This window comes from Mauremys reevesii, linkage group 5, assembly GCF_016161935.1.
Source record: "Mauremys reevesii isolate NIE-2019 linkage group 5, ASM1616193v1, whole genome shotgun sequence".
Taxonomy (NCBI): Eukaryota; Metazoa; Chordata; order Testudines; family Geoemydidae; genus Mauremys; species Mauremys reevesii.
In genome coordinates, this window is record NC_052627.1 from 126,433,145 (window position 1) to 126,455,624 (window position 22,480).

Genomic DNA, 22,480 nt, shown 5'->3' on the forward strand with positions numbered 1-22,480 from the left:
AGAGCAAACAATAAATAATAATAAGATGGAGTTAAGGCTGTGAGTGCATATTAGTAATTTTGGATAAAAATCAGTGACAGGGATGTTGTCATGATCCAAACACCAAGGATCATAACCCAGAAAATTCATATTTAAAATTAGACTTAAAAGAAGACAGAATATGTTTTGTGGGATTTCACTAATGACCCTCTGTTGTTCAGCTCATGCTATACCAAATCTTCCCTGCATAGCTAACCTTGTGGGATAGTAATACTGTACAATGCTAGAGTCTCACGTTATGTTAGTGGATGGGAGGAGTTATCCTCTTATTTTTCTTTTGGCAGAACATTTGAAAACTAGTTTGTTGTGCTACCTGTATGTACTAGTGTCTACTAGACTTCATGCTTCGTGGAGCAGGGAGGTTTTTGTATCGGTCTGTATCACTGTGTGAAAGGGAAGCTGTTATACTGCTGACAGTAATAATCTCCAGCATCATCAGCTTCAACTCTGCTGATGGTGAATGTGTAGTCAGTGCCCGACCCACTGCCACTGAACCGATCTGGGATCCCAGAGGGACGGGTGGAAGGGCCGTAGATAAGGAGCTTAGGAGCTTGTCCTGATTTCTGTTGGTACCAGGCTATAGCATTACCAATGCTTGAACTGGCTTTGCAATTGATGGTGACTCTGTCTCCTGGAGACACTGCCAGGGATTCTGGAGTCTGAGTCATCACAGTCTGCGCACTGGAACCTGGCGAGAGAGAATAAAAATTGGCAGGGCTGGGGTTGGGTAAATGGGACAATGACATTAACATTATTCAAAGCTCTACATTGAAATACTTGTAAACTGAACAGTAGAAATAAACTAAAATTATACCTGGAATCAGCATATAACTCTACAAAGCACCATCATTTATTATGATTTGCCACAATCCTTGTCAAGACTTTTGACACGTGTCTGTTTCTTACCCTGAAACCAGAAAAGCAGCAGCCAGAGAAGGGGAGTCTTTGAGATCATCTTGCTTCTGTGTGGTTGCAAAGGCTCAGCAGTGAAGTATGTAGTGGAAATGGAACCATTTATGTGTTCAGTAGCTCAGTGAGGAAACATCAGCCATGTGTGAATATGCAAAAAGAGCCCAATGATGTAAATGACCAGAGATTAGTGCCAGGGAGGAGCTTTGAAATATCTGACTTGATGGTGTTTTGTGGTTATTGGTTGTAATAACTAGAACATATTTGCATGATCCAGATGGTAAAGCAGCCAGAGTTAGCTTTACAGGACATGGAGGTAACAACGACTGTTTGATTAATGATGAGTAACCAAGCAAGCGGCAAGTTGAAACCCAAGTTAGAAAAGCTAAAATCATTCAGTCATTTAGTGTGTGGGGTTTAAATGCAATCAGCCCAGTCTCTCTTAATTAATCCATTTTCATTATATTGATACGGCCAGATTTTCAAGGAAGCAACTGCACCGACACCTGCATGCAGCGGCACCAGTGGCTGCATGCATTCTGCACGCCTGGAATGACGGCTGTTTTCAAAGGCTTGAAGGGTGCACACAGGCAGGATAAAAGTGAGGTCTGGGAAGAGGAGACCCAAGGTCTGAACATGCTCAGATGTTGGGTGTATGCACAGCACAGAAATGCTGAGCAGTGGTGTCAGTGTGCCAGGCTCCAGCGCTGCCCATTGTGTCTGTGCCCCTGTCCCCCTCTACTTCCATGACATGGTGGGCGCCTGAGTCTCAGAGGCACAGGGGTTGTGTGAGTGGAGCAGCGGGGCCTCCAAACCTGCTAAACTCCACTGCAATTACCCTTCTCTGCAGCTGCTGGCTCTTCTGCCTGGTTGTGCCCAGCCCAGCTGTCACTGGGAAGCTGACTAAACACCTTTTCCATTGGCTCCTGCTGACTCTTACTAGCCAGACCCAGTCTGAATGTGTCCACACCCCATGCATTCTGGATGAAGGTGTCAGCACTCTTTTGTGTGGCCACTCCCACTTCCCTGCCCATTGGGCCACACCCCTCCTCTGGTGCATCTGCCCAGTCCTTGTGAGAATCCTGTGTGTGCCTATTACCTGCTTGTTCTTCTAGGTTCATGTGTGTTTGGGGATTTGCTCCCATACAGACCTTTGTGAATCTAGCCCATATGGTCTTAACGTACTGTACACCAGAGCAAACAGGCACCTGATCTTAAAACTGCCATTTAAAAATCCCTAGAGTTGTATAAATTTCTTAGGTGAATAATGACTCTAAGACCTTCAGATGGGATTTTATTGATTATCTATTCAAATAAGAGGAGCCCCTGAGACCATTGTAGAAGTGCATTGATAATGGCAGAACTGGTTGAATTTTTTCCAAAAGAACAGCTTTCACTAAGGAAATGTGGATTTTACAAAATCTAAACGTTCTCCAGGCACACAGGAATTCTGTTCAAAGTTTCAGGGGAAAGTTTTGAGAAGGTCAAAACATTTCCTTCCGATATGGTCAAAATGGTTGGTTCGATGTTATCATTTTGACTATTCTAGTGTATTGCGTTGGGTGTTGTGTTATGAAGTTCAGTTGACAAAGTTTACATGAACATGTCAACCTTGCTGACATGAAAATCTTTGATTTTTTTTCCCCAAATGAAATTGTCTCTGGTGCCCTGGGATTCAAGAGTGGGAATAAAGCAGAGAAAACTGTAGTGAGTGTCAAGTTTATGTGGATATTCTAGAGTCTGTGGGAGCCAAACTCTTTGAGTCTTCTGGTGTTCTCTTTTCACTGTGTGCTTGGAGATGGAATAAGTCACCCTCTTATTTCACGTTTGACAGAACATTTGAAATGCAGTTACATCTGCAACGAATGGTAACTGCATTGCATGCTGCAGAGAGCAGGGAGGTTTTTGTACTGGTCTGTATCACTGTGAGAGGGAAGCTGCCACACTGCTGACAGTAATAATCTCCAGCATCATCAGCTACTACGCTGCTGATTGTGAATGTGAAATCAGTGCCAGACCCACTGCCGCTGAACCGGGCTGGGACCCCCGACTGGAGGCTGCTAGCACCGTAGATAAGAAGTTTGGGAGCTTGTCCAGGTTTTTGTTGGTACCAGTTTAGGCAAGTGCCAGTGCTCGTACTGGCTTTGCAGTTGATAGAGACTCTTCCTCCCACTGGCACTGCCAGAGATTCCGGGGACTGAGTCATCACGGTTTGCCCAGAGGAGTCTGGATAAAGAGAGAAGATGGGTAGGGAATGAACAATGAGACAATGCTGGAGATGACCAACGTTTAGACACTGAAACACAATTTGAATATTCCAATGTGAATTTATACTAAATACAACAGTAGAATATTAATTAAATAAGTCTGAATGGCAACATTTCTTATCTTCTGTCACACTGATGTCTGACATTTTACATTTTTTATTTATTGATTTCTTACCCTGAATCCAGAGAACCAGCAGCCAGAGAAGGGGCGTGCGTGCGATCATCTTGCCTGACCGTGGTTGGAAAAGCTCATTCATAAGTGAGCAGTGGAAAATGAAATGTTTATATGTGCTCAGCAGCTCACTGATGACACCTCACCCCTATGCAAAATGCATGCAAATTTACTGCACTTTTAGTTTCAGCCCAGAGATGTGAAATGCTCATATTTGGCTTATTTCCTGCTGCTCTTCTAGTTTACAATTATATTGTGTTCTCCTAGATTCAGATGCTATATATACAGATGTCTTTGCAGATCTTACTTATATTTGACCAGATCTGACGTCTCTCCTAAATATTCACTTGGGCTGTGCCACCAGAGTCTGGGCATGGGCCTTCATTTCAGCCCTCTTCTTCTGAACACACTCTGGATGTCACTGATTTCATGCCCTAGGAAGGCACTTTGTCCTTCTTAGACAAAGCAGTGATTCCCAAATGGCTGGTCTCCCCTCAGAGTATTCCCCACAATCACCCCCAAGGTGTGTCTGTTAGCCTGAGAGCTCTCACTATAGAAGAGCTAAAGAACCTAGGGCCTCATTTACAGATGTGATGAGCACCGGCATCCCCAGTACAAGTGACTAGAAGCTGTAGGTGCTTGGTCCCTATATAAGAATGGCCATACTGGGTAAGACCAATGGTCCATCCAGACCAGTATCCTGTATTCTGACAGTGGCCAATGCCAGCTGCTTCAGAGCACAGGAACAGAACAGGGCAATTTATTGAATGATCCATCCCCTGCCTTCCAGTCCCAGCATCTGGCAGTCAGAGGCTTAGGGACACCCAGATCACTTGATTACATCCCTGACCTTCTTGACTAATAGCCATTGATGGACCTGTCCTCCATGAACTTATCTAAATCTTTTTTCATATCCCGCCATAGTTTTGACCTTCACAACATCCCTGGGCAACAAGTTCCACAGGTTGACTGTGTGTTGTGTGAAGAAGTACTTCCTTTTATTTGTTTTAAACCTGCTGTCTATTCATTTCATTGCATGACCTCTGGGTCTTGTGTTATGTGAAGGGGTAAATAGCACTTTCTCACTCACATTCTCCACACAATTCATGATTTTATAAACTTCTGTCATACTCCCCCACCCCCTGGATAATCAGGCTCTATGTCAGATACATGCAGCTTCAATCCAGTATGGAATGAATAGTCTAAGTCAGGGCCAGCGCAACCCATTAGGCAACCTAGGTGGTCGCCTAGGGCGCTGACATTTGGGGGGTGGCAACCGGGGTGGCCGAACATCTGGCTGAACATCTGGCCACTACGGTAGTCGGTGGTATTTCGGGGGTGGGACCTTTCACTGCTTCTGTCAGGGGCGCCATTTTGGGGGCGGGGTGCCAAAAAGGCTGCCGGCGTTCCTGGTCTAGGTGCTAATCATTTTAGATTTGACAATTCCCCCTCTCCTCTCCTACCTTTTCTTCCCCCCCCCAAAATGTTCTCTCTTTCCACTATAATCTTTCCTCTGCTATCCAAGGGCTGTGGTGGACAGTAGTATCAATATTACACAAATGTGACGGTGAATGAGATATCAGTGCTATATCCACTGCCACTATACCTGGCTGCAACCTCCATAAGGCAAGAAGAAGTTTGATGGATAATGGCGTAGGAGCTTTTCCAGATGACTGTTGGTACCAGGCTAAATCAGCAGTAACACACGAACTGGCTTTGCAACTGATAGTAACACTTTTATCTACGCTAACTGAAAAGGATGCCGGGGACTGAGTCAGCACAGTCTCTCCACTGGTGTCTAGAAACAGAAAATCTGCTCATGCCACAACATTTTTAAAATGTAAATTTCACATGATTATCGGGACTAGGAATTAAACATTCTAGGAATTATGTCCCACACCAAATACACCCACAAGCCTTTTTAAAACCTCATCTCTTTGTTCTTTCTTATGCTGAACCCAGAAAAAACCCCATCATCATCAAGGAAAGCCGTGTGTGTGTGAAATCATCTTGACTCTTCTGGGTGGCAAGAAGCTGAGAGCCCAGCAGTGAAATGTAAAATGCAAGCCGGTAGAGTTATAATCCCTGGTCAGAGCAGTGAGGAAATGGCACTCGGGTGTGAAAATGCAAAGAGGCCAGGCAATGTAAATTGCCTCTGAGTTTCAGGGTGGAGTCTGGCAATTTTCCTTTTCTTAGATCATCCCCTCCCAGTGGCTGTTGCTATAAAATAAACTTTGTCATCCACAGCTCAGAAAAAATTACAAAACCATAGTGAAAAAAGGACATGGAAGTCCTTTTAGATGTAGCTTGGCATGTTTCTAATCAGACAGCACTCTTCTACAAACAGCCACGTTCATTCTTTAATGCGTACATGTTATTAAAGACACTATACAAGCCAAAACATGGAGCTCCCACCAGCAACCCCAGGATAGTAGAATCACAGGAATGAAAGGTGGAAAATCGCTGTAGGAATTTTAGCTTCCTCTGTGCCTTTGCATTGTCGCCAGTTCTCCGTCCAATCCAATTTTGAATAGTGGTAGTGACGGATCCGGTTTAGCTCAAGGGCAATAAACTCTATAGAATATGGGTTGAAGTACGTTGTTGTTGTTACGGTTTCATACGTAAGAAGCAACATAAAATAAAATGTTTTATTTTGTTTAATAATCCCTTGCACTAAAATTTAAAATGCTTTCAAAATATCAACAAATCATATCTTCTAATGCCATTGAAGGGAGGGAAATTAATGTGTCTGTTTTCTGTAGGTGGAAAACCCAGGCATGTAGAAGTTGTGTCTTGGCCAACATTAGTGAGTGAGTGAGTGAGAGACCAGGCTGGGGTTAGATCCCAATTCTCCTGACTCTCAGTTCTTGCATTAACCACCAGACCATGCCATCTCCTGGGATCCCATATTGGGGATCACATGCAGTCCTGAACAGTCAGATATCAACCCAATGACGTGTGTTCTTACCTGCCATGGTGGCGCTGGCCAAAGGTCAAGGATTATTTGGGAGATGCACAGTATGAGCCCAGGTCAACCACACATTCCCTGATCCAGGTGTTTGCTCATTCACTAAGAGCTGACTAAACAGAAAACACTGCTCAACCTTAACTATTCCACAGCTGGCACGTTAGGATAATGAAAGAGTCTGTTCAGCTATGCTCTCCAGGCTGATAGTGGTCCGGCATTTACAGTGTATAGATTCTACCCCGCGTCACCAAGTATTTGTTACTTTGCCAGACTGACTGATAAGCACTCTAGTTTTAAACACGTCAGTTGATACAGCTGTCTTAGGGTAAATGCTCTTATACAGTAGTAATTGACACAGACATTGAGCCGATGGTGCTGTTGTATATAAGTGGAGCTCCTTTGAAGTGAGTGGAGCTGTCTTAATCTACACCAGCAGAGGACATAGCGCATTGAAACAAGAATCGTGGCCCTGGTATAATTTTTAAAATAATATGAATGGATCCTCACTCTGTGGAATGAATCTCACACACAGCTGTGAAAAAATGGTTTTTACAGCTGCTTCTGCTGGTTTGGGCTGGCTTGCTCAGTGTGAAGATGGGCTGTAATTTCTTTAATGGGGTTTACAAGCAAAGTTAGCTAATAGAAATCTTCAATACATGTGGTATTATTACAGCTAGACATTCTGTGAACTGGGTTACTGGGTCTCTCAGTAATTGATTGGTGAGAGACCTTCAGATGCTGGAAGGACAAGGATGCTCCAAAGAGAGTCACTGTTCATAAGTACCCATTGGTTTAGGTGAGTGTAGTTCTACTGAAATCAACAGAGCTCTGCTGATTTGCACCAACTGGGGACCTGGACAGGAAAACCACCTGAATATGTTCAAATTAGAATGTCACTTCTGTGGAGTTTTTAAATCAGCTGCTCTGCCTCTATATTCTGGGTGCATTTTAGAACTGCCCTTCCCTCTCTTCTTTAATTTTTCTCTCCTTGTTTTCCCTGTAGCACTCTGGGATGCCCACTGTATGGATGCACCAGGGCATTTGAATATTTATGAACTCTATTCTTGAATCAAATGTTTCTGTTTTTTAGGAAAGAGCCCATCTGCTCTTCCTTCACCGATTTCTTTATTTTTTTTTACCATTAATTGTATCAAACATGCTCCACTTTTATGTAGAACTGAAAAAAGAACTGAGGTTCTTAGACTCTAGTCCACTTAGTAGTGGTTGAGAAAGAGAGAGGGACCATCGTAATTATTGACACTGAAGCAGGAGTAGCAGATGTTTGGATGGTTCTATACATGAAGCAGATGTTCTAATGAGCAAAACTAAATGAACACAAGAGACTGGATCAGATAAGTGGCTTTTACTCTGACCGTACTTTGTTTAGATTAAACTATTGCAGTTTTCCAGTGTGGCTGCTTTACAAAGCTGAGGTGTAGTTCTCGCCACAATCTCGTCAGCTCAGTAGAAAAGGTGCTTGGATTGTCACCTGCTGTCCATAGGAAGTTGGATGCAGCCCATAAGAGTAAATCCATGTTAGTGATCAGGGAGCTGAGTAAAGAGTGCTGAACCTCTGGTGTGAGCTCCTGAAAGGACTGGGAGTTCTTCAGTGTGGAGGGAGGTGACCAAAGTCTGAGTCTCATTGCAGGGCAGTAGAGGTGACAATGTAAGGAAGCTGCACAGGAAGCAGCTGAAATACTGAATGAACGTCTGAATGTACAAAGCAGGGAGGTTTTTGTGCTGGTCTGTATCACTGTGTGAGAGGGGTGCTGTAATGCTGCTGACAATAATAATCTCCAGCATCGTCTGCTTCCACTCTGCTGATTGTGAATGTGAAATCAGTGCCCGATTCAGTGCCACTGAACCGGTCTGGGATCCCAGAGGGACGGGTGGAAGTGCTGTGGATAAGGAGTTTAGGAGCTTGTCCTGATTTCTGTTGGTACCAGGCCATTCTGCTAGAAGCACTGGAACTGGCTTTGCAGTTGATGGTGACTCTGTCTCCTGGAGACACTGAGAGGGATTCTGGAGTCTGAGTCAGCACAATCTGCCCATTGGAGTCTGGATTGGAGAATAGATTTAGGATAAAAAGAAATGTAAAATCCTACATCATCAGAATAATTAATAAGCTACTAAATTGCATCTTTTGGTGTCTAGCCTGGAGCTCTCATTCTGCTAATAGTGTAAATGCTGCTAGGAATTATTGCTTGAAAGAGAAATACTTTAACATTTAAATCCTCATAAAATATTATAACTTTCTTTGTAAACAAATCCTCCCGGGTTGTTGATCTTACCCTGAATCCAGAACACGAGAAGCCAGAGAAATTGAGCTTGGGAGATCATCTTGATATGTGTAGAGTGACAGATACCAAGTTCAGAAACACAAAGTGTGAAGGTGACACATTTATATCTGCTCAGAACAGCCAGGATTGTCACTCGGGTGGAAATATGCAAAGCAGTGTCTCTGAGTAAATGTCCATTCCCTTTGCAGACCTAGGGCCACGTACACCTCTCAATCTGGTAACGCATCTCCCATTCCTGGCAGTGAGAGATGCCCAGAGGGATCAGACAGGGGATGATCTTTATAATCAGTGGGTCCAGAGTGTCTTGGAGCTTTTCCTGATCAAGGAGTGTCCAGCACTGGGCTCAGTTTGTTCATAAACTGAGCAGCATCTGTTGTTTCTGTCACTGGTAACGTCAAACTCTCATGGATTATTTAGTTCTTTTATCCCAGTGTTCACTCAGAGAGCAGTTTCCCGAATGGGTTATTAGGATGCTAGTTAATTAGTTCATTAATTAGTTCATCTTTACACAGTGCTTTGAAAAATTGCAGGTCTGTTTATCCTAAATAGCAAAAACAGTATGACCCTTTCATAAGTCGACCCTTTATTTCAGGGGTTGACAAACCTTGGCTCCCGGCCCATCAGGGTAAGCTGCTAGCAGGCCTGGGCATTTTGTTTACCTGGAGCATTCACAGGCACGGAGCCCCTCAGCTCCCAGTGGCCGTGGTTTGCTGTTCCTAGCCAATGGGAGCTGCAGGAAGCGGCATGCACTGACGGACATACTGGCCACCCTTTCCCGCAGCTCCCATTGGCTGGGAATGGCGAACCGTGACCACTGGGAGCTGAGGAGCTCTGTGCCTGCAAATGCTCCGGGTAAACAAAATGACAATGTATTAGATATTCAATTAAATAATTCCATAGAGCTTAAAATCATCAAAGTTTGGTGTAGATCATTGATAAGCCGACCCCCGCTCTTTGATGCTTCACTTTTTTATCAAAAAAATTTGGCTCATGAACAAGTGTATATGGTAATTAGTTTTGACAAGACAGTTTCCTCAACCAAATACAAAGGGACATGGATAACAGAAAAGAGGGGAGAAAGTTAAAGGAAACAAAGAATGAAATGCTCCTTTGTTAGGTGGTAGGTGAGCAATTACTGTTGTCTGCTTTAGGGCTAAATTATATCTCTTTCCTCAGGCAGGCAGAATCCCTGGTCCATCTGAGGTCAGGCGGGGAAACTGGACTGCAAGAGTGGTAGAGATGATGGATAAAATTTCCATCTCTCTCCCAAAGTGAAGAGGAGACACCATCAGAGGAACAGGCAGAAAAGAAATCCAGGATCATCTGAGATAGTTTGTTATACTGAAATAAAGCCACGGCCTGAGGTTCTGTAGGCTTTGCACTCATTAGACCTGTAATGTGGAGTGGAAAATAAAACAAAAGTAAAGGATAGATGCAAAACAGTGAAGGATAGATGCTCAAGAACATCTCTGTCAGTCTGTTCCAGGGTCTACCAATGGGCCAATGAGATATCTTGGTCAACATTGACAAAGGCTTGAATATTTAAACCACATAAAGCTGTGATTAGTATTTTACTGAGCATATTTGGGAGCTATTATTTTAACATATATTCTTTTGGGCCAAAATGATCATACCCAGGTGCCTAAAGTTAGGCTCCTAAATACATATTTGGCACCGAAGTAAAAACGGTCTGGTGTTTTTCAGAGGGGCCGAGTATCTTCAGCTCCCTTGAACTTCTGTGCAATTAGTGGGTATCCAGCAGTTGTGGAAATCAGGTGTCCATAAAGATTTAGTAGCCTAACTTCAGGCACCCAGGTTGGGAAGTGTTGGTCTCAGGTGTTGAATAGCAATGGGTGTGTTAGAAGAGAGATTTTCTTTGTCATTCTCCCCTATGAATCAGTGGAGGAGTCATCTCCCATCTGATTTATTCCTTTTATACACATGGACTGGAAAACCCTATGTTATATGTCTGTATATACTGGCATTAACGTAATCATCCATCATATATGTATTGCACTGGAGTCACTTTGGTTTTTGCTGCTGTTTGTGGAAGTCTTGAGCACATTCTCCTTTGGGATATTTGGAGCTGATGTTGCTGGGAAGTTGAACAGAAAGAGAACTGGGTTTGTCAGAGGATCAGAGTTTCAACATGGAGAATCAATTTGTGTACAATTTGTTAGAATGTCAGTGGTTGTTACATTAGGGTTGTAGAAGCCATTTAAGATTATACACAAAATTTCAAATATTACAGCAGTTTGGTTGAGTATTATATTGTCTCTATTAAGTTGCACCCACATCTTGAATGCCCCATCTCAGAAAAGTATCTGGGAGCTCATTCCTCTAAAGCATCTGTCATTGGCCATTTTCAGAAGACAGGATACTGGGCTAGACGGACCTTTGGTCTGACCCAGTATGGCTATTCTTATGTACGTTCTTGTGAGTTGTGTGCTCACGTGCTGCCATCTGGTGGCAAGACAAGGAGAATCAACATCATTTACTCCCGTGCAGCTAAAGTATCGTTCTCTGGGCTTAAGTGGGACTTTCAGTTCAGTAATTCATAGGCCTCATGCTGGCTCTCACACGGGGGCAAATGTCACTGTGGTTTGCCGTATTACTCATGCAGTATGGAGAGTAAGATACACAGGTCAAATGCTTTACGCACACACCAGTATTACAAAAGGCACCTGTTAAACAGAGGTCACTGTTAGTAACACAAACTGTTAGACCCTTTGCACTATGATCTTGTTCATTCTTCTATTATTTTCATTTTTATATATTTAGATTTAAAATGATAGACACCTATCCAAGGCCTTAGGCACCCTAACACCTTCATTAATTATACAATACAATGAGAGCCCAGAAGCGTTAAAATAACCATTGCCAAGAGGCACTCAGCCAGCCAGACGCCTACAGAAACTCCTTTCTACCCCTTCTCCTTTACAGGCAGTGAGCCCTCAGCCTGCTCCAACATTCCTGACGTGGGCTTTTGTGGGTGGAAAGTCGTCTTTGTTTTACTTCTCAGTTTTCTCATGAATTTTCCTTTGTGCTGCATTTCATGACGTCATCTGATCTACCCCTTGCATATGTGTGTGTGCTCCTCGTGCGAGTGAAGTTACCCGTGTGTAGATATTTGAACGATTGGGCCTTGTCTGAAGAGGGGGTGGGGGCTGACTGTTCTGTGGGCACTTGGTGCAGAGTGGCAGCAATGTAGCTGTAAGGCTCCCGGGGGAAGGCCTAGAAGGCATTGAAGGCTCCTTTCCATGGGGCAGAGCTGGTGTTCCTGGTTGTACAGTGTCCGCACAGGAGGCAAACTGGGGAGTGAAGGAGCATGGCAAGACCTAAACATAGAAGCTGTTGGTAGCCAGGGGTAGGTGGTTCCATGTCTTCCTGTCCTTGGCTTCCCATCAATCTGCCCCTCCTCCTGTTTATCCAGTCTCAGATTTTCCTGCGGCTCTGGCACTGACCCGCTCTAACACCGAGGATCTCATTGCCCAGTTGCCTCCGCTTAACCACATGGCACTCTGCTGCCTCCCAGTGTGTTTGCACATCTTAAGAAATGAGAACAGCCACACTGGGTCAGACCAATGGTCCATTTAGACAAGTATCCTGTCTTCTGATAGTAGCCAGTGCCAGGTGCTTCAGAAGGAGCGAACAGAACAGTCATCATGTGATCAATCCCCTGTCGTCCACTCCATTCCCCTCTGGGAATCAGAGGCTACAGACACTGAGAGCATGAGGTTGCATCTCTGACCATATTGTCTAATAGCCACCAATGTACCTATCCTCCATAAACTGGCCTGGTTCTTGTTTGCACCCCGTTATAGTTTTGGCCTTCAGAAAATCCTCTGGCAAAGAGTTCCGCAGGTTGACTGTGTGTTGTGTGAGGAAGTACTTCCTTATGTTTGTTTTAAACCTTCTGCCTATTTATTTCATGGGGTGACCCCTGGTTCTTGAGTTATGTGAATTGGGAAATAACACTTCCTTATTCAATTTCTCCACAACAGTCAGAGTTTTATATAGTAGATCACTATCATATCCCCTCTTAGTCATCTCATTTCCAAGATAGAATGTTCTAGTCTTTTTAATGTCTCCTCATACGGAAGCTGTTCCATACTCTTAATCATTATTGTTGCCCTTCTCTGTACCTTTTCCCATTCTAATATTTCTTTTGAGATGGTGTCCACTCCTACTCCCATGGAGCTGCACGACCACCAGGGCCTAACAGGGAGAGCTGAGCTCCCAGGTAGCCAAGGAAGCAGGTAGCCAAGGAAAGAGGAGGGGATGGATGGAGGGTTGGGAGGAGCCAGTGAAGAGCTCTAATACTGGTCAGGTAGCACATGAGGAACACGAAGGGCAGGAATCTGAGGCGAGCTGGTTGTGTGTGATTTAGTTCACCAGCAGTGGGAGCTGTATTGTCTCAATGTGGCTAAGAGGTTTATGTTGTTTTATCCATTGCTTTTTTCCAGTGTATCCAGAGAGCCTCTCGATGTCTCATTAGCCCTTTGAGCCATCAAAGAAGTGAAAATCCACCATTAATAAAAACATCAATTTGTCACCAAGGGTGACACTGACAGGTTGTGGCCTAGAGTCTGCTCAGCTCAACATAAACCTTGGACTTCATTCTGTGCTGGGTGAACAGATCTGAGCCGGTGGCTGGTAGAGGGGGCACAAGGAATGAATCTGACACCTGGTCGCTGTCCATGGTTCCCACATCGCAACTACCCTGATATGGAGACGCATGAGAGGAAGCAGCTGTTACACTGTATGAAAGTAACTAAAACACGGAGCAGGGAGGTTTTTATATTTGCCTGCATCACTGTGTGAAAGGGGCACTGTAAAAAGGTTGACAATAATAGTCTCCTTCATCTTCAGTTTGAACGGTGCTGACTGTGACACTGCTCCCAGCCTGACTGCCATGGGTCTGGGCTGGGACCCCAGGCAGCAAGGCGTAGACACTGTAGGAGCTTGTCCAGGTTTCTGTTGGTACCAGGTAAGTAGGCCCATCATTCTGGAACCGGCTTTGCAGTTGATAACGATTGTGTCTCCTGGAGACATTGCCACAGATTCTGGAGTCTGAGTCAGCAGTGTCCCTGCTGGAATCCGAATGTAAAAATAAATATAAACAGAATTATTAAATATAGAAGCTTTTGTGTTTTCACACATTAGTTAGAAATAGAATGTCAGTGTTTTCATTGTCTTTTGGTTCGGAGCATTCTGGGCTTTTCACTGCAACCAGCAGGATTTGGGGAGGCTTTAAATTAACATCAGATGCCATCAGACTCATAGATCAATGGCTAGAGTTGGCAACACTGCTTTATGCAGGTCCCATTGAGTCCATCAGTGTCCTATGCCTGGAATTCAGTGGCTCTCCCCTTGTACCCAACAGTACACAGGCACACACATGCTTACAGAATAGGGGTCTAAAGCACCCAAGCAACAAAGAGGAGACAACACAGGAAAGGGATGGGGAAGGGGCAGGGTGATGGGGAGGATTATATGGTTACTTATGAGGCTAGTGTACGTGTTGTGTAGGTTGCTAGTTTCTTTCTTGGAATTCTTTCAGTGGAATTAGTGTGATAGTATATGGGGACTTGAAGAAGGGGCGTTGGGACAAGGGACATAAAGAAGGATATAACTAATGTGTGAAAACTTCTACATTTAATAATTTTGTTTATATTTATTTTTACATTCAGACTCCAGCAGGGACATTGCTGACTTATTACAGGAACTCCTCACTTTAAGTCGTTCCGGTTAACGTTGTTAAGTTGCTGATCAATTAGGGAACATGCTCATTTAAAGTTGTGCCACGCTCCACTCTTACGTTGTTTGGCTGCCTGCTTTCTCCACAGCTGGCAGCCTCCCTCCACCCCAGCATACTATCGTTCAGCAATTACACTGTAGTACATCTATATATGGGCAGGACAGCAGATAATTGTTGGTGGGTTGATTGTGAGGGACATGGGTACTTTTGCTTTCTGGTTTGGCATAACATACCAGGGCAGGTTTACAGAGGACGCTGAAGGGACTTGGGTTTTCTTTCTTCCCAACCTATAACTTCCCTCATCCAGATCTTCCTCCAAACTCTTACAGATTCTCTCTCGTGCCTTTTCTGATTTACCTGATTTCTGTCTCCCTGGATCCCTCCTTGCCTTAAAGGATCTCAAGGCTGCACCTGATGTATATGTGCAACATGCTGCCAATGTCAACTTTAAACGCAGGCAAGTGATGTGCCCCCAGCACTTGGCACAGGCAGCTGAGCCAGAGGAGATATTGCCAGTGAACGGGACAAGAGACAGAGAAGGAGCTGGTGGGTGAAGAGCAGGAGGGGAGATAGAATCCAGCTGGAAACACTTTTTGACACTAAGCTTCTCTAGTCCTGAGACCAGGCATTCATGGAACTGAAATGCAGCTCAGGGGCGGTAATCCAAGCACAGGATGCTGGTTCAGACTCAGTTCTCCAGAACATGAGCTCAGGATGGCTCAGATTTTTCACCCTGATGGGTGAATAGCTCTGCAGCAAAAAGGCAAGGGGGTTGGGGGAGCATTGTGAATAGTTGCTGTATTTGGAAGGATTTCACAGCGTTCCAGTGTCATATCCATAAAGCCCCATCTGAGACAGGAGTGAAAGAAACTCTACCAAATGGGAAGGCTTTTGTACTGATGGCCTTTCATCTTGTTGACTGTAATAATCTCCAGCATCATCTGCTTCAGACCCATGGATCCTGAGAATCTGGTCTGTGTAGCCATTCCCTGTTCTACTGATCTGGTCTGGAGCATCCTCAGGGTTGACAGATGCAGTGTAGATGGGAAGTTTGTGGTTTGTTCCCATTTCCACTGGTGCCAGGCTATAGAATGCAGAGGGCTGGAACTGCCTTTGAAGAACACAATTCTACTTTCTCTTCAAACACTTCGGGGAGGATTTTGGAGACAGTCATCACAATCCGACTGCTGGACTCTGAATAGAAAGGAATATATGGATAAAGACTTACCAGTAAAAGGAATTTCTGTATAGAATCATATACAGTGTTCCTGTTCTTTTAATTGAATGTAAAAACTGATCCCAGGTGGAAATCCCTTGAAATCACTGCAGTTATATCAGTGAGGAATTTGGTTCCAGGGTTCTAAGGATGACAGTGGAACATTAAACTCTCTAAGCCATATTGGTTTTGTATTTCCAGTAAATGGGGCACTCAGTCCATGCTTTAGACATAAAAGCAAAAAAAAGGATGTTTTGAAATTCTCCTGCAGATGATTATATCCTAATTTAGTAGATCTTTATAGAGATGTGGAGGGGGACGGTAGTGCAGTTAAGGTGCTTGAAGGTTAATCATACTTTCCAAGAATAACAGTCTGGCCACAACAGTGGAAGATAGAATATATTGAAGCTGCACAGTTTGATTTCATTCCAAGTGCAATTTATTTCACATCCACACGGGGAGAAAGGAAAAGGCATCCCACAGACCCAGAGAAAAAGGATAAGGTTTGTGGCAGCCAAAAGGGCAGGCTTCCCTCAGATCAAAATTCATACAGACAAGGACAGGGTTTCTTCTAGCCAGAATTACAGCAGTAGATGCAATTAGGAAGAATAGAGACAAAGGTGAGCTTACAAAAAACCCAACATTTTCCAGTAGACTTTCATGGTGGTATCTGTTTGTGTTACCAAGGAATCGCACAATCGCTGCCTTTCAGGTTTGATAGCATACCTCACTGGACATCTGCTGACCAATTATGCTCAAAATATATGTATGATAAAAAGGACAGGGAGTGTTCCTGGGTTATTAGCAGCTCTTATGTCACAGGGACAGCCTTCTTCTGTAATCTCAGCATTTTATGCAATAGCATCCAGCTGTGCGAAGCAGATTTCAACCCCTTCCTTATAACAGGCTTGATCCAGTGCAGTAGAAGAATTCTTGTTGACCTCAATGGCCATTGGATCAGGCCCTATCTACAATGTAGAGACCCTTCACCCATCACAGTGGGACACTGTGTAACATAGCGGTTATGTCCAAACTGTCGTTATCTCTAGGAAGCATCTATTACATGAGAGAAACTGAAACCAAACATGGCAGGGAGGTTTTTGTATGAGTCTGTATCACTGTGAGAGGGGAGCTATAACTCTGCTGGCAGTAGTAATCTCCTGCATCTTCAATTTCAGCACTGCTGATGGTGAGAGTGTAATCAGTGTAGCCACTCCCAGACTGACTGCCACTAAACCGGGCTGGGACTCCAGAGGCGAGGGTAGAGCCATGATAAATAAGAAGCTTAGGAGCTTGTCCCGATTTCTGTTGGTACCAGGTTAAATGGTTGCCTGTGCTGGAACTGGCTTTGCAGTTGATGGTGACTCTCTCTCCTGGAGACACTACCAGGGATTCTGGAGTCTGAGTCACCACAATCTGCCCACTGGAGTCTGAACATAAAATGTAATATAAATTAACACAATGAGTAAGTCAGTAAATCAGTTGTTACATTTGCATCATATTTTAAACTTTTTATCCTAAATTTGAGATTGAGCAGTAGATTGCGTGTATATATATGAACGGGAGATATCTAGGGCTTGATCTCTCCAATAAAGTCAATGTTATCTCCGTTTGATTCTTACCTTGGATCCAGAGCACTAACAGCCAGATGAGCTGAGCCTGGGAGATCATCTTGCTATATCTGGATCGACTGGAGCTGATCAATAAATCAATAGAACCTGTAAAAAGTGACTCCATATATAACTGCTCAGAGCAGCAGGGAAATGAATTAGATGTGAATATGCAAAGCATCTCGCCTCAGGCCCCGTGTCACAGGCTCAGAGCCTAGAAATGGAGGTCTGATTGGTTTGCATCGTTTCAGAAGTTCTATCATTTTTATTGCTGTCACTTATTACAAAGCACTGATCCTAATCAGAATTTTAGCATCTGCAGTGTGTTCAGGGTGATACGTGTCAGTGCTGCCACCTGCTGTCACTGGGGGAGGTTCAGCTCCATTAGTTTGAGTGTGCTGTGCAGGGTATTGAATGCAATGCAATGCAATACAATGTATACAGAGATTTAAGAACATGTTTGAATATAAATACAGACATCTGATATACAGCCAGGGCTGGGTTGTGCATCCCCTGTAGGGGGCACTGTGGAGCCACACAGCGCCTGCAGAAGCCTTGAGAGGCAGCCTGTGGTGGGCTGCTCAGTGCATCTAGAGGGGACACTCTTTCCTCCATGCTTTATAATGAAGCAGATAACTGCCCTGGTGTGTCATCCCTCAGCACTCCTGGGGCTGGATGGGGCGAGCAGTCCCTGCACATGGGAGTGGCCTTTGTGCAGGCTTCCCTAGCAGGGAATGCTCCCTGCACAGCCTACGCCTCCTGTGCACCTATCCAAGGGCGACTCCCTTTCTGGCCCACATGGCTAGGTCACATGGAGGCTGGCGCTTCGGATACATTGTTGGCACAGCTCTTCATTGAAAAGCAAATCCCGCCATCCCCTACACCAAAGGTGGGGAACCCTTTTTTCTATCCCGGGCCGTTGACCCTCAGGAAAATTCATGGGCCACATACATTCAACTCACTTGTCCAGGTGGGGAGGGAGGCGCCGAGACTCAGGGTTTCCCTCTACAGTGAGGCGAGCTGGCACTCACAGCTCAAGCCCTGCAGGGGGCCGCCAAGACTCAGGGCTTCTGGGCCGTGGCTCTGCTGCTCTGGGACAGGAGAATCTCGGGATACATAGTCTCGTGCACTGTGGAGGGAAAAATGCTGCAGAAACTCCATGTGTTAGTGGCTCTGGACAGAAGCAGCGTGGATCCACCAGTCGTTGCCCACCATGTAGTGGGGATGTTAAGACCACAGACTTTGCACTAATCCAGAGGCTGGTGTAGACACCACAGAGCTTATTTGCTGCCATTCTGTGGCCTGAGGGGAGGAGAGCTCTCTGACATCCCCTCAGTGAGTTTCTCAGTGCTCTGAAGGAGGAGACTTAGAGCTGTAGTGGCTGAGTGGAGGCTTTTGGAACCATTTTGCCTCTGCAGAACAAACTCTTGAGCGAGGCTCTCGACTCATCAATTCCCTAGGGCTGGTTTTGAAAAGAGCAACGTGTGCACTGAAAGAACCAACATGTGGGCAAAAGTGTGTGTGTGTGTGTGAGAGAGAGAGAGAGAGATAATGCCAAATGTAGCCAAATGGCACAAAAATACATCCTTTGAAAATCCCAGCTCTCTGCCAAAAACCCTATACTGAAAACCTACTGACCGCTATGCCTACCTTCATGCCTCCAGCTTCCATCCCGGGCACACCACAAGATTCATTGTCTACAGCCAAGCACTGAGGTACAACCGCATCTGCTCTAACCCCTCAGACAGAGACCAACACCTACAAAATCTCCACCAAGCATTCTCAAAACTACAGTACCCGCACGAGGAAATAAGGAAACAGATCAACAGAGCCAGACGTGTACCCAGAAGCCTCCTACTGCAAGACAAACCCAAGAAAGAAACCAACAGGACTCCACTGGCCATCACATACAGTCCCCAGCTAAAACCCCTCCAATGCATCATCAGGGATCTACAACCCATCCTGGACAATGATCCCACACTTTCACAGGCCTTGGGTGGCAGGCCAGTCCTCGCCCACAGACAACCTGCCAACCTGAAGCATATTCTCACCAGTAACTGCACACTGCACCATAGTAACTCTAGCTCAGGAACCAATCCATGCAACAAACCTCGATGCCAACTCTGCCCACATATCTACACCAGCAACACCATCACAGGACCTAACCAGATCAGCCACACCATCACCGGTTCATTCACCTGCACGTCTACCAATGTAATATACGCCATCATAATGCCAGCAATTCCCCTCTGCTATGTACATCGGCCAAACTGGACAGTCTCTATGGAAAAGGATAAATGGACACAAATCAGACATTAGGAATGGCAATATACAAAAACCTATAGGAGAACACTTCAACCTCCCTGGCCACACAATAGCAGATCTTAAGGTGGCCATCCTGCAGCAAAAAAACTTTAGGACCAGACTTCAAAGAGAAACTGCTGAGCTTCAGTTCATCTGCAAATTTGACACCATCAGCTCAGGATTAAACAAAGACTGTGAATGGCTTGCCAACTACAAAACCAGTTTCTCCTCCCTTGGTTTTCACACCTCAACTGCTAGAACAGGGCCTCATCCTCCCTGATTTGAACTAACCTCATTATCTCTAGCTTGCTTCTTGCTTGCTTATATATACCTGCCCCTGGAAATTTCCACTACTTGCATCCGACGAAGTGGGTATTGCATCCAAAACATCTGTTAGTCTATAAGTGCCACAGGATTCTTTGCTGCTTTTACAGATCCAGACTAACACAGCTACCCCTCTGATACCAGCTCTCTGAGTGTAGCCAAATTTCCTGCATCTCCCCAACCTGAGGCAGCTGCAGTGTTCTCCTCATGTCCTGACAAATGACTTCAAATTAGTCCCCGGCTTACAAAGCAAAGCGCACTGAAGTCTGTGGGAGTCTCCACTGACTTCAGTAGGATTTGAATCAGGCCCGTCAATCAAAAAGATGTGGAGACTCTCGGATAAGATTGCCAATAAATCTGAATTCCCGTTGGCAAATGTTTAATTTGTAACAACCAAATAGTTACACTGTGGAATGCTGGTGGTGGGATTTGGGGTGGGGTTTTTTTTTTTGTAATTCGTTGCCTTCCTGTGCACAAGGAGCACTGAGCCCCTCTCTGCTGCCCGGAATGCAAGGCCTGAGTGATTAACCCTTGGGTCCAATCTTGCCCTCTAATAATGCCTATTTCTTATTCAGCCTTTCCATCCATAGATCTCAAAGCACTTTGCAATCTTTTATGTGTTTGTCCTCACAACACCCCTGGGTGGTAGGGGAGCATTGTTCTCATTCCTGTTTTACAGCTGGGAGAGTGAGGCACGGAGAGGCTAAGTGACTTACCCAAGGTCACACAGGAAGTCCATGGCAGAGCAGGGAATTGAATCCGAGTTTCCCACATCCTGCACAGCACCCTAACTGTTGGGCCATCCATCCCTCCTATAGGGTTGAAGAAGGCAGGTTCTTCTCTCTCATTTAGAGAGCCTGAGAGCAGCTGGGCAGGATTCTCTGGTGCTAAGGGTGAGGGACAATTGAGGGGGAGGGTAAATATTTCAAAAAAATTGATTTATGCCCCGCACCTTGTTTTGTGTATAAGAAGCACACAGAAGTTTTTTAAAGGGGATACGGCAATACGCCACTTTTATTGAGAGTATAATTTAAGTATTGAAATTAGCATATGCTTTTATTTACATGCATGCATACAGGGGCGGCTCTAGGTATTTTGCCGCCCCAAGCATGGCAGGCAGGCTGCCTTTGGCAGCTTGCCTGCGGGAGGTCCCCGGTCCCGCAGATTCGGCAGCACGCCTGTGGGAGGTCCGCCAAAGCCGCGGGACCAGCGGACCCTCCGCAGGCATGCTGGTGCAGGCAACCTGCCTGCCGCCCTCGTGGCAACTGGCAGAGCGCCCCCCGTGGCTTGCCGCCCCAGGCACGTGCTTGGTGTGCTGGTGCCTGGAGCTGCCCCTGCATGCATACATATTCTAAAAGGTTTTGCAGCTGGATTTTATAGCTACCAGTTTTTAGTGTTGCTTGGTCAGTTTCAGTGGCCAGCTGAAATTGCACAGGAGGGAGGGGAGCTGGGCCTTTATTGAACGCATTTGAAGCTTTGATGTTGATGCAGAATGAACCCAAAGTTTTATGGCAATACTTTTTTTTATAGTAATAAAGTTTTTATACAAGTTTTTGGATTTTGCTGTGTTACATTGGAGCTGTTAATTACGAGGTAGTTAAGGTTGCTTTTAATTAGTATTATATGGGTTGTTATTGGGAGTATATGCAGCTGTTTGTTTTTAATTACTTGCTTAATTTTTAAATGACGCCTTCATTAACTTAGATAATAAACTGCACATGAGGAAGGGGAGCTGGGCCTATTTTTTTTATTATTTGCCAATAATAGTTTAGATGCACACAGAAATTAGGAACGCAAACAGTAGTCAAAGACTCTATCATCCCCTTCCTAACTCTCAGTATTACCTGCCAGCTCCCCCAGAGACCCAAAGGGGTCTCAAAAAATCCCATCAGCAACTAGAAGAGTAGATCCCAGATGAGTGCTGCTAAAATGGTGCAGGATTTCCTAAGCTCATGTTTGATGCCATCTATAAGCTATCACAATTTTTTGTTTTCCCTACCTCGTACAGTTTTAATGGCATAGGTAGGATAGTATATGCTTAGAAACCCTGGCAAGAGGTGCTCCAGAAAGCCTTCAGAGGATGGGTAGATGCATGGATGGACAGACAGACTAGATAGAAAGCAAGGGAGCTGCTGTCTTCATTTTTGTCAGTAATTTTTGGGTGAGACAAGACTATATTTCTAAGCTGGAAGAAAATCAACTCAGTGGTTACCAGTTTCCACATTTCTGAAGAAGTTTCTAACTTATGCATTAGACCAACTTCTGATGTGGTGTTTACCATAAATGGAACAAAATGTAGAATGTTTCCAAAACCTCCAACCTGGGGTCTCCTGGTTTATGGAGATGCTTTCTAACCCGATCTATCTGAATTCTATTAAGCAAAATTGGTATATTGTATAATAATTTATGTATAAGTCAATGTGTTTAACGTTGTTCTACACTGATGGGCAGTGAAAACTGGAAAGACTCTGACAGAGTAACTGAAACACAGAGTTGCAATAGAAGTAATGAACCAGCACTGAGGGAGGTTTTTGTACTGGCCTGAATCACTGTGTGAGTTTCCAGTCATAGTCCTGTAGACAATAATAACTGCCAGCATCATCAGCTTGA

General features: G+C 44.8%; 1 protein-coding gene and 1 gene segment (V, D, J or C); both read right to left on the bottom strand.

Annotated features, from left to right (window-relative positions):
* Positions 1-419: 419 nt before the first annotated feature.
* On the bottom strand, positions 420-6,362 carry LOC120406874 (immunoglobulin lambda-1 light chain-like). Its single transcript, XM_039542053.1, has 5 exons — positions 6,356-6,362; positions 5,099-5,185; positions 3,391-3,528; positions 2,803-3,174; positions 420-727 (listed from the first exon to the last, which is right to left on the bottom strand). Exons 1-5 carry the CDS (start codon positions 6,360-6,362, stop codon positions 420-422), a joined length of 912 nt encoding a protein of 303 aa, XP_039397987.1.
* A 10,329-nt stretch (positions 6,363-16,691) lies between these two features.
* LOC120406875 lies at positions 16,692-17,326 on the bottom strand. The segment is given in 2 exon segments: positions 16,692-17,062; positions 17,255-17,326. Coding segments are annotated over 2 exon segments (420 nt in total).
* Positions 17,327-22,480: the final 5,154 nt, after the last annotated feature.